The following is a 13,185-nucleotide window of genomic DNA, read 5'->3' on the forward strand; positions in this document are numbered from 1 at the left end:
CCTGATATTCTATATTCTATAATCATATTTCAAATTGCATGTGTCCGGATGGCAGAATTCAGTACTGTATCTACAAAACCTTCTGTTTAATCATCTTCCATCTATTAATTTGATTTTTCAGGTCTGGTAAATTTGAGCATGGTGTTATTCAGTCAAAGATAAAACATTTATTGATATTCTCATTTGGTTCATTACAATTTACTCAAGCCTAGTAACAGACACAGTATTTCTGACACTGGGAATACATTCCCTGAGATCCATAGATGTCCCTAGAATCAGATACCAAGAACATGCAAATGGACCATATAAAAAAAGTCTGTAAATGTGTATTCTACATTCTTATGGAATGAATGAGATAAAAAAAAAGTTATTAAAAAAAAGTATTAAAAAAAATGTGTAATACATTTTGAGTTAATTTTCATAACGCGATAATTTGCTGTGTAATTAATTAATCTAATTAACGCGATAAACTGACAGCCCTAATAATTTCCAATGGCAAAAGCAGTTTATTCCCACCCCTTGCACGTCCTCTCTGAGCTCAGCTCCCCACTGAGCGTCCTATTTCCTATCTATTCATTATTCTACATCTATGGGATGGAGTTCCTCCAGACATCTGGCCAAATTCGTTCAGGTGAGTGTTTTCCTCGCATTACATGACTTGCAGTCTACTGACCAAAAACCATAGTGTGTCCAAACGGGGCCTTTGTAGAAAATGTAGGGCTAGATCCACAAAGAATGGACTGCACGGTGCTAATTGCACCCTTACTTACAATACAACCTGCACAGTGATTGATTGAATGAAAATTGTATTAACAGATTGCAGAACGGGTACAATACAGTACGGCTCAATACACACAATTGTTAAGGGGATGCAGACCAGAGAAAGACTTTCGTCTCGTTTACATCAGGGTCCCCCATTTTCAATTCATAATGAATTGTAAGTAAGGGTGCAATTAGCACCGTGCAATCCATTCTTTGTGGATCTAGCCCTTACTCTTTTTTACACGTGGGACGAGAGATAGTGACTGTCAAATGAGCCATAGTATTGTCTCCATAGCTATAATATAGAATATAGATATAGCTCTGCAAACATCGTGACGCACAGTGAAAATGCCTATCTTTTAAAGCGTGGCCCGTTGACTACAGGGATGATGGTAATCGCTGGTGCTGAATGAGTTAACAACGCAACGACGACGCAAAAACATTTGTTTATTCTTTAGTCTTTTTAACAATCAAATAAAAAAATTTCCACAAAGAAACGTTACAGACTATCGAACATTCGTTTGACGGCCCTACAACCCACCCACCCACCCACCCACCCACCGCGGCAGAGACAGAAGCGGGCGGTGAACGACGGCTCCTCGCGAGCGCTGAGTGTTTAATCACAGATCGTTTTGCGGTGCCAAAGAAGACGCGTGCCAAGGAAAACACGCGGCGAGAGCGGAGGGAATCCCCCAGAGCTCCCCCGGCTCTCTCCCGCCAGCAGCCCAGCAGCGCCTTTTATTTTCCCGCCCGTTCGGGAGAGGGATGTTTAGGGGGCTAATTTCACAGGCAAACAGATTATGTTAATCCGTGTAAACATTCACACAACACAACAGCTCGGCTGTTTTCCGGAGGGAAATAAATACTTGAGAGCGAACATATTGAATCAGAGGAGAACAGGCGTGTTGGCAAATAAGCAACACAAAAGCTATAATGAGGCAGACTTTACTGGACGGCTGTTGTGTTCTCTCTCTCTCTCCCTCTCCCTCTCTCTCTCTATCTCTTTCTTTGCCAATTAAGACGTTGCGCGAACATGACGCCGCCCGCGGAGTACGTCTGGTGGTACGCCTCCTACCTTTTATTCACAACTACTGCACGTGTCTACCTGCCTACGGCTCGTTAGTCGGCCCATCTGTTGTAGTGTGTTTCAAATGAGACTCCCCCATCAAATAAAGATCGACCGGCCTCCCGACATCCCTTTGTTTCGGGCCACGTCTCTCCGCCCGCCTGCCCTGTTGTGTGCATGTCTCAGTAATGCACCATCATTGCGTCTTTTGTTTCTCAAGCTAGCCTCGGAGGAAGAGAGCGCACGTATAAAAAAGACGAAAGGAGCGGAGGAGGCCTTGGATGGGGGAGAATAAATATGTAGATGTACGACACACACACACACATACACACACACACACACACACACACACACACACACACACGCACACACACCAACATACACCCTCGACCACAGCGGAAGGAGGCATGCGATGATCCATTGTTAATGAGCGCCATGATGGGATGATATGAGGGAGGAGAGAGGGAGACGGCCCAGAGAGGTGTGAGGGGCTGGCACTGGCAGGGGCCCATATGGGGCTAGCCTTGGCACTTAATGGGCCCCCCGTGCTGCAAGGCCTTGTTAGAGGCTCGCACCTCGCTGACCCATGTTAATAGAGCTCCTAGTGGTCTCCCTATAACTGGACTCACCTCTGCCTTACACACCTCGACAAAGTGCCGGCTTTCCCCCCGGGCCGAGGACAGGAGGGGGTTAATGATATGACAAAGAGGTCCCGGGCGCCGAGTCATTAAGAGGTGAGATCGAAGAAGGTGTCGATATCGTACCTACCGGTACCGGGGTTTGGAGTCTCCCCTCCACTAGTAATATTGACAGAGAAATGTGTTAACTAGGGAAAAGAAAATGGATGCAAGGAGGAGGAGAGTGCAGGACAAAGAGGATATGTGCGGGTGAGTGAAGCAAGCGGCAGAGTTAGCAAGTTAGCGCACGTGTGTGTGTGCGTGTGTGTGTGTGTGTGTGTGTGTGTGTGTGTGTGTGTGTGTGTGTGTGTGTGTGTGCCTGTGTGTGTGTGTGTGTGTGTGTGCCTGTGTGTGTGTGTGTGTGTGTGTGTGCCTGTGTGTGTGTGTGTGTGTGTGTGTGTGCCTGTGTGTGTGTGTGTGTGTGTGTGTGCCTGTGTGTGTGTGTGTGTGTGTGTGTGTGTGTGTGTGTGTGTGTGTGTGTGTGTGTGCCTGTGCAACGTGTGTGCATATCAGTCTCCATGCACGGACTGCACTCCAGTCATTAAGACTGGGGGGTAGAGGTAAAAAAAATAATAAACTACACACTCACAACAGAATAATGAGAGAGCACTCTCTCACTCTTCATCACGTCTTTATAGACCAGATTATATAGGCACCCTTTCTATGGAAGGAGATGTTTCCTTTTACTGTCGGTACTGAATGGACCTATCTCACACCCCGCCCTCTTTTCTAGATCCTCCAATTGCAGCCGTTGCACTGTTGCAACTTCAAGAAAAGAGGGCGGGGCTTGATGTAGGTCAAACTGATCTTAGCTGCTTGTTGTGTTGCTGCTTCGTCCGCGTCACACACCCCCCTTCTGTATCACGTTCTGTCTACTATGTGTCGCTTATCCTGCTTACTGGTTTGTACTTTTAAAAATACAGTAAATCCAATAGTCGTAGTGCAAAAGCGGGCCATTCGGAACCTTTTCAAGGCTGGTTACTATATAAAGTCTCATATTATGAAATTTTATGATTTGGTTTACTATAAAACTATGCAAATAATGTACAGAGCTAAAGCAAAGGTACTCCCAGATGGGGTGCAAAGGTTTTTTTCAATACATGATTTGGGAGATATTTGTAAATGTACTGTTCAAAAAGCTAAGAAAGGGATTAAAAGGAGGTGTATTTCTATTATTGGGGTTAACTTGTGGAACAATGCTGATATACAGTTAAGAATGAGTAATTCGATTTTGGTTTTTAAGAAAAAGGTTTGTAACGCTATTTTTGAAAACTACAAGGGTGAATAACACTGTTTTGTTTTCTTTTTTTTCTTTTAGAATACTGTTTTGGAATCTACATTTTTGTATTTTTCTTTTGTAAAGCAAATTTTGAAAACTACAAGGGTGAATAATACTGTTTTGCTTGCTTTTTTTCTTTAGATTACTGTTTTGGAGTCTAAATTTTCTTAAAATTTTGGTAAGAATATAGGACAGGTACAAATAAGCACTATGCTTCAGTCTGTACCTTTTCAGTCACTGTAAAAATCAAATATTGATAAATGATGGTGTATATTGTATTGTGTGAGATGATGACTGAAAAAATAAACTACTACTACTACTACTACTACTACTACTACTACTACTACTACTACTACTTACCGGTATGCAGCTGTTGATGATTTGATGCAGCCATAGTACTGTTGTTGGTTCAGTTTGGGTTGAAGGGAAAATTACGTAGTATAAAAGTGATGCGACTGACTATGCCCCCAAGTTATTAGGTGTTATGTTTTATAAATTAATTATGTAAATAAAAACATGTTCATCTTGAATTAATACAAATTCTGATTTGCATATCGACGTGATTCAATTCAAAAGACGTGTTACACGGCCCTACTGTACTTGTAGCAGCACACTGTGTGGTGCCTTGTTACTGAAAGACAAAGCGGGGCTCGCAACTCACTTGTTGTTCCAAGGTGTTTTAATTGACAAAAAGGCAGTAGATGCAACATTTGGACCGACCCTTCCGGTCTTCTTCAAGCATGAAGACAACACAACAACGACATCTTTTTATACAGGACACACAATTTTTTAGATTACCAGCCAGATGGAAACCGACGTTGTGGTTCGTGTGCTCAATGTCACTTCACAGAAAAATGCACTGTTTTCTATCACCCATCAACTGGGAAAGAGATAAAAATAAGAGGCAAAATAACATGTACAACTACCAATGTAATCTACCGGTATATGCTTAAGTGCGCATGTGGTAAGGCATATGTCGGCAAGACAACACGTGCTTTAAAAACACGTATTGCTGAACACAGGAGTACGATACGGAATGAGGATGAAAAAAGCCCAGTAGCTTTACATTTTAAAAAGGCACACCACAATGTCACATCACTAAGATACCTTGGAATAGAGAGAGTGCATCTTCCAAGACGAGGGGGAGATATAGATAATGGGTATCATTCTCAAACATTTTTTCAAAGAGTTATTCTGGAAGACTTATCTTGGAACCACTGAGACAGAATCAATGACAAGTTCACTCTGAGTCTCGAACGTGCTGGTAATATGTCTTAAGTGGCTGAAACGGTCGCACAAATGATATGATCTGATATCTGCTTGGAGAATGGCATTCTGTCTTAAACTCGAAACGCACGTTCCCGTTCAGGTCATTTGCATACAAAACAACGCCTCCAGAGCTCCTTATAAGGCAACTAGTGACGCAGCTGTGTGAAAATGGAATGGCGGAAGTGCTTTGCGAGTCTTGCGAGCCATCAAAACTAGATTATAGGGGTGGACGGTATAAACGGTATACGGTATAAACGGTATGAATTTGCTCTACGGTATGGATTTTGACTATACCGTGTAACCGGTAGTGCAGCTCTAAAATAGCAATGACGTCATGTAACCACAGCGCGACTATCTCACTCGCATTTGCCCCTAAAAATAGATAGAATTAGTCATAGATAATAGATATGTGCGAACTGGAAAAAGTTATTTAGGAGGCTTCGCGCAGTGGGCGTGCCAGCCCCTACCGCACGCATGTAAACACGGGTCTAGTAGTCTAGTGGGACGCGACACGCGAGGACGGCGGCGTCTCCCCGAGCTAACGTTAGCTTAGCTACCGTTACAAAATGACCCAGTCAACTATTCACTTTTAGTTTAATACATGATGAGGCATTGTCTAACCGAACGGTATCTAGTCGGCCAGCTACCGATAGCTCCTGACATCAACAAACGCTCCACAAAGTCTAGTAGAGACGTGTATGCTACCTGTTAGCTGTTAGCTCACGTTAGTTCACCGTTCAAAACGAAATGTCCCATTGAACTAAATAATTCACTGAGGCGTTGTATTAACGTTATATATCCGGCTAGCAGTAGCTACAGATAGCTCCTGATATCAATGTCTTATAACACTGATTCGATGCATATTCGAGCTGAGGGCTTGCTGAGCACAGTTAAGTAACGTTATACCAATACAATAGGGTCCAGGTGCAGCGCCGGATAATCCTGGCCGTAGCTCTGCTCGAGGCTACTCGAGTATAGGTCCAGGTGCAGCTCCGGAGAATCCTGGCCGTAGCTGGAGGCTACTAGAGTACACACAGACAGTGGAGCTTGTTGCGTGGTGGCGATGTCTCGCAGATAATACAAGTACAAGTCTAATTATATAATATATATATTTTATATAAAAAAATACAAATTATATAAAATAAAATAAAAAAAATGTTTATCAAAAACGATGATACCGTGATATATACCGTTACCGTCTATGCTTCAAATTATACCGTGATATAAATTTTAGACCATACCGTCCACCCCTACTAGATTAGATTAATGTATTGGCATCATATACAGCTCGTGGTACACCTGCCGCAGCGCGCGCGCACACACACACCCACGCGCGTGCAGTACTGTATATGAATGAATGAATGAAATATAATATATATAGCCTACGGCGGGCGTAATGAATGAACGCAGTATGGCTTGTTATTCCATAATTAAGCCTATACTGTTCATTCGTAGGCGCACACAAGACTTGTTATGGAATATTAATGCAGTCTATTTCCACCGATAGCTTTAGTTCTTATTTATTTATCCACTGTCATTTCAGTGTTGGTGTATAGGCTATATAGTGTATTTCAATAAAAGTTTAATTGATTAATGATATATTCGAAGGAATGCAGGTTTATAGCTGTATCAACCCCCTCCAATGTACAGTAAATGACCAAGTATGGTTTTGTCAATATTCCAATGTACAGTTTTTCTTGTACAGTGTAAGTCTATCCCCCACCCACCCCTCCTACCCAACCTCCTCCAACAGTTTCTACGTCAAATGTACTCTCTTTTCTGGACTCTTTTTGTATCACAAACAGTACTGTATTTGCAAATCTGGTATGTCATAAATGTATAGATGTAGCAGTACTGTCTATCTGTGTCGTGTGTGTCATATATGTTATGATGAATTGAAAATGGGGGACCCTGATGTAAACAAGACGAAAGTATTTCTCTGGTCTGCATCCCCTTAACAATTGTATGTAATTGAGCTGTACTGTACTGTACCCATTCTGCAATCTGTTAATAAAGTTTTCAATCAATCAATCAAACAAAGGTCTGTCCCATTGTATACCATTCAATGGGATATATTGCATGTTGACCTGCATTCTTTCAAATGTATATAATTAATCATTAAAACAGATGTGTAACAAATAAGAAATACAAATTCCACAGAAGGCATTAAATAATTATTAGTTTCAATCATTTCACAATAATTGCATAATTGTGTTTGAATATCTGAGTAATTAAAGTAATTATACATTTGTCCAAAATAGCTGGTTCAGATATGGTTAATCCAGCTGCCCTGTGATCAGATGAATCCATATTATTTATTTTTCCGACATCAAATGCGTAATTTCTTATCGTACAAATATTGTCATATTTATTTTAATTATGATTAAATAATTAATTCCAAGGAGGCCTGTAGCGTTAACATGAAGGAATCACTATGAGAACACAGTCTGTCAAGTTAATACAATTTTCAATTAATCAATCAATCATAAGTGTGCTCCTCAGCACTCTTAAATCTGCTCTCAGCCACGCTCAAATCTGATCTCAGGAAAATTTGGGGACTCCCGCTCCCAGCCCTAATATGTCTTAAATGGGCAGAAATCTGCCTATGAGGACATTTTTGGTCGTAAATTCGTTCGAGAATGAGACCCAATCTCCTACTGAGGAGAGAAGTATGGTGGATCAATTATCTTAAAACGATGGCACCAACCAGACTCAATGAGGACTTTGACATTAGACCTTATTTGTAAATTTAACTTATAGAGGGAGACAGTCAATAGACTTTGTTTTTAGTTTTTTCATTTTTGTTTTCAGTGACTAGGACTTGTACCTTACACACTGCTGCATGTTGCCTATCTGTAAATTATGTCTTAATGTTGTGTTTAATATAGATATTTCTCAAAGAATCTCCTAAAAAATGTCAAATGAAAAGATAAATAGTTACTTAATCATGTATAAAATGTATCAATCATGCAAGTCTTGGGACCGCCCCTGATCACCAGGTGGGGCTGATATTCAATTTATTTCACTTCCTGTATAAAAAGATGTCAGTGTTGTGTTGTCTTCATGCTTGAAGAAGACCGGAAGGGTCGAAACGTTGCATCTGCCTTTTTGTCTATTAAATCACCTTGGAACAACAAGTGAGTTGCGAGCCCCGCTTTGTTCTTATGTATTACTGTTTTTACAGTTTGGCTCAGCACCAACAAACGGAGGATGTGCGTGATTTATTTTGTCTGAGTGCCTTGTCACTGACTCACCCTCTGGTAAGGGGGGCTTCTGGGAGCCCATGTTACTGACTCACCCTCTGGTAAGGGGGGCTTCTGGGAGCCCATGGAGCTTGTCACTGACTCACCCTCTGGTAAGGGGGGCTTCTGGGAGCCCATGGAGCTTCCTTTGCTGCGTCGGCTGCTGTCGCTGTTGACCGACAGGCTGGACCTCAGCTTCTTCTGCATCTTCTGCGACACCAGCTGCTTCCTGGGCTGCTCCGTCATGGTGCCCGGCGGGGGCGTGGTGCCCGGCCTGCCCTCTGCACCCACTCCCGTTGTGTTGGCGCCGCAGGAGCACGTGCACGCGGGCCCCGGTGCCCCACCGACACCACCGGGCCGGAGTCCGTTGCCGGTGGTGGTGCCCGGGGGGGCCGTGCTGCTGTGAGGCGAGAGGCCACATGTTGGGCTCCTGGCAGCATCGGGTCCCTGGGCAGACTCTGAGGGCGCTGGCTGAGACGCAGGCTGAGGTTGAGCTAGAGGAGGAGGAGGAGGAGGAGGAGGAGGAGGAGGAGGAGGAGGAGGAGGAGGAGGAGGAGGAGGAGGAGGAGGAGGATGAGGAGGAGGAGGAGGAGGGAGGAGGAGGGAGGAGGAGGAGGAGGAGGAGGAGGAGGAGGAGGAGGAGGAAGAGGAAGAGGAGGAGGAGGAGGAGGAGGAGGAAGAGGAGGAGGAGGAGGAGGAGGAGGAGGAGGAAGAGGAAGAGGAAGAGGAGGAGGAGGAGGAGGAAGAGGGTTATTTTACGTTATTTAAAGTCACACTCTCAGATGAAGTATGAGCAATGAGCATGGGTTGAGATTAAGTGCATTTAGAATAGAATACTTTTAATTGTCATTGCACAGTATACAACGAAATTTCAGGGGAGCTCCCACAGACTGTAGTACAATATATACATACATGAAACACATAACACTGTACATATAACAGAATATTTTAAATAATAAAGTGCATGATGAGCGGTAACATAGTGGTTTATCAAGTCCAGGTAAGTGCATGGTGCACGTGAGGAGACAGTCAATGAGCGTTTAACAGTCTGACTGCTTGGGGGAAAAAGCTGTTCATAAATCTTGAACTCTATTTACTCATTTCTAATCTAATCTAGTCTATTTACTCAAATAGTGTACATTTACTCAAATACTGTACCTTTACTCAAATACTGTACCTTTACTCAAATACTGTACCTTTACTCAAATACTGTACTCTTTCAAACCCATGAAAATGTTACGAAGCCAGAATAAAGGCATAATAAAGCCTGAATAAAGTCAGAATAAAGCCAGATTAAACCCAGAATAAAGCTAAAGTAAGTCAGAATAAAGCTAAAGTAAGTCAGAATAAAGCTAAAGTAAGTCAGAATAAAGCTAAAGTAAGTCAGAATAAAGCTAACATTCTCCAAAACCATTACTAATGCCAAAGCTTCTTTCTTTCACCATAGGATCGAGGCCTCTGCCAAGAATCTTCGCAAACTGCATGCTACCATGTCCTCCCTCCTCACTCCCCCCCCACCCCCTCCTCCCTCATCTTTTTCTGCCGAAGACTTTGCGATCTTCTTTGAGGAAAAAGTGGAGAACATCCGCAGCTCCTTCTCCCAACCCCCACCCATTCCAAACGCTGAATCGAGAACCTCATCCTTCACTCTGTCATCTTTCTCTCCCATTACAGAAGCCGAGACCCTGACACTGGTAACGTCGAACCGTCCGACTACATGCCAGCTGGACCGGCTACCCTCCCCACTCCTCCAGACCATAGCACCGGACATCCTCCCATTCCTAACTGCAACCATCAACTCCTCACTCAACTCGGGGGTGGTCCCCACCTCCCTAAAACAAGCCAGAGTCACGCCCCTCATAAAAAAACCAACCCTGAACCCCACCGTCATAGCCAACTATCGTCCTGTCTCTCTTCTCTCCTTTCTTTCTAAAACACTTGAACGTGCTGTATCCAACCAACTTACTGCTTATCTCTTACAGAATGACCTCCTAGACCCCAATCAGTCTGGCTTCCGGACTGGCCACTCCACAGAAACGGCCCTCATTGCGGTCACAGAGGCACTTCACTTAGCAAAAGCGAAAGGCCTCTCCTCTGTCCTGATTCTCCTAGATCTATCTGCAGCCTTCGACACAGTCAACCATCAGATCCTCCTCGCGGCCCTCGCAGGAATGGGAGTGGCTGGATCTGCGCTGACATGGCTGACATCATACCTCAACGACCGCTCCTACCAAGTGTCATGGAGAGGGACTCTGTCGGCCACCCGCCCCCTCCGGACGGGTGTCCCCCAGGGCTCGGTCCTAGGACCCCTTCTCTTCTCCCTCTACACTAAATCACTGGGTAACATTATCACGTCTCATGGCTTCTCATATCATTGTTATGCCGATGATACTCAACTCTTCCTCTCCTTCCCTCCCTCAGATATCCACGTCTCTGAGCGGATCTCGGCCTGTCTGTCCGACATCTCCGCCTGGATGACGACCAACCACCTCAAACTGAACCTAAGCAAAACAGAATTGCTCCACCTGCCGGCCAAATCCTCCCCCCTGACCGACCTCTCCATCACAGTCGAGAATGCAGCTGTGACCGCGTCCCCGACCGCCAAGAACCTTGGTGTTGTCCTCGACGACCAGTTGAACTTCTCTGCTCACATCGCAGCGACAACCAGAACCTGCAGATTCCTCCTGAGCAACGTCAGAAGGATACGCCCCTTCCTGACAAAAGAAGCCACCCAACTCCTCATCCAATCAACAGTCATCTCCCGCCTCGACTACTGCAACGCACTGCTAGCTGGCCTCCCGGCCACTGCCACCAAGCCTCTTCAACTCATTCAAAACGCAGCGGCCCGCCTGATATCAAACCTACCGAAGTCGGCCCATGTCACCCCACTTCTTAGGGACCTGCACTGGCTCCCCATTGCTGCACGTATCCGCTTCAAGGCCCTCGACCTAGCATACCGTGCAGCAAAGGGAACCGCTCCCGCCTACCTCCGGTCAATGGTCTCTAACTACACACCCTCAAGACCCCTACGCTCTGCATCTTCTGGCCGCCTCAGACCTACTCCTATCCAAGCTCCCGGAGGGTCATCAAAGAGAAGCCGCCTATTCTCAGTCCTTGCCCCACAATGGTGGAATGAACTACCCATCCCAGTTAGGACAGCCGAATCCCGTCCAATCTTTCGCCGTCGACTAAAGACTCACTTCTTCAACCATTATCTGAAATGATTAAAAAAAAAAAAAAAAAAAAAAAATCTAACCCTGACTAACCTTACTGTCATGCACTTGTCCTAATAAACTAACCTACACTGTAACACGCAACACTTGATGAACATTGTTACTCAGCTGATAGAGTTGTACCCTTCTTGCTGTCTTGTCGTACAGAACTTGTAAGTCGCTTTGGATAAAAGCGTCAGCTAAATGACTAAATGTAAATGTAAATGTAAAGTAAGTCAGAATAAAGCTAAAGTAAGTCAGAATAAAGTCAAAGTAAATCATAATAAAGCCAGAATAAAGCCAGAATAAAGTCAGTTCATCAGTATTAGTGATGAACAAGTCATGCTGGTATGTACATGGCTTCAGGTGTCTGACCATCATGAGAGATATATTCTGGGGATACTTAATGCTTATGCTGTCACCTTCTTCTAACAATTTAAAGATCTAGTACAATAATGATGTTTTAATTCAGTCATAAATTGCTGTTAATGACCTGTTAAGTCATCATGAGTATGAGGGGCGTGGCCTTCTGTTCACTATACACTGTACACATTGGAAGTTCCTCCGGAGTTTCCTCTCAGCTAGATGTGACTGATGGGCCAATCAGACACAGTGTGATTGACTGATGGGCCAATCAGAGAAGCTGGATGTGGCTGATGGGCCAATCAGAGTAACCTGTGTGTATTGTGTGATATCTCAGAGGAAGCAGATTGGTATCTGAAATTACTTGTTGATAATATCCAGGCGGGGGACAGAGATCAACGGACCCCACAGGAAGAATTGTATTTCACACATGGGTGTAGTGTAGACTAATGGGGATCCATAAAATAAACAAATAAACAAACAGGCTTTAGTCATCATTTTCAAGAACAACCGCTCTAACCTATTGGGTAAAGTTACATCAACATACCTTCTGTTAAGAAACGCAGCAAGATTGAAAAACAGGGTTTTCATTGTACTGTACCTTTAATAATATCGATCGCATGGCAATTGTTTTAAAAGGTAACGACTAACGACAGTGAGAGGTCACAAGAACATGACAGTATATACGCACGACAGCACCACGCCACATTCCGGCTTCAGTTTCTCTGTCTGGCCGGAGGTCGTAGAAACCTGTTGCCAAAGTGTAGCGCTCGTTCTCCCTCTTCTCTTAATTAATACATGTCATGCATGAGTGTAGCTGCAGCCATGTTATCCAAAACTTCTTCTGATTACTTTGTGTGTTTTTTTTGGTGAAATTGATGTTTTAGTAACATTGATGAGCATTCTAAAAGCAATTCTTAAAAAGATTCAATTTTAAAAACAATCTTAAATTGTATTTAACACTGTATTTTGTTTTGTTTTGTTTATTTTTTTTGTTTTCTGTTTCTTTGCTTCCATGTAATTTTAGCCATCTTAATTGTTAGTTTCATTGTGTATTGTATGTTGAGTACTGACTTTTAATAATTCTGTTTTGCAATAATTGTTTTTGTATGTTTTTTTGTGTGGACCCCAGGAAGACTAGCTGGTTGCCATGGCACCAGCTAATGGGGATCCGTAATAACATCAAAATCAAATCAAATCTCTAGACGCACACTAAATCATTACAGATATTTCCGGGCCTCAAAACTGGAACTGAGTCGTTCTTGACGGCAAACATGGTGGAGGTGACAGTCAGAACCAAAAAGAAATACAGATA

At 43.6% G+C, this 13,185-nt stretch overlaps 1 protein-coding gene across 1 annotated transcript in view; it reads right to left on the bottom strand.

The window, feature by feature from the left end:
* The window catches only part of mdfic (MyoD family inhibitor domain containing), a gene marked incomplete at its 3' end in the record, with an annotated part of 45,037 nt that overhangs the window by 9,621 nt on the left and 22,231 nt on the right, over positions 1–13,185 (bottom strand). The window contains exon 4 of the mRNA XM_084330806.1: positions 8,403–8,789. Within this exon, the coding sequence (XP_084186932.1) occupies positions 8,403–8,789 (387 nt within the window). The remainder of the gene's footprint in view (positions 1–8,402; positions 8,790–13,185) is intronic.

The sequence above is a fragment of the Notolepis coatsorum genome (assembly GCF_963971535.1).
Source record: "Notolepis coatsorum genome assembly, chromosome: 15".
In the NCBI taxonomy this organism is placed as follows: domain Eukaryota; kingdom Metazoa; phylum Chordata; class Actinopteri; order Aulopiformes; family Paralepididae; genus Notolepis; species Notolepis coatsorum.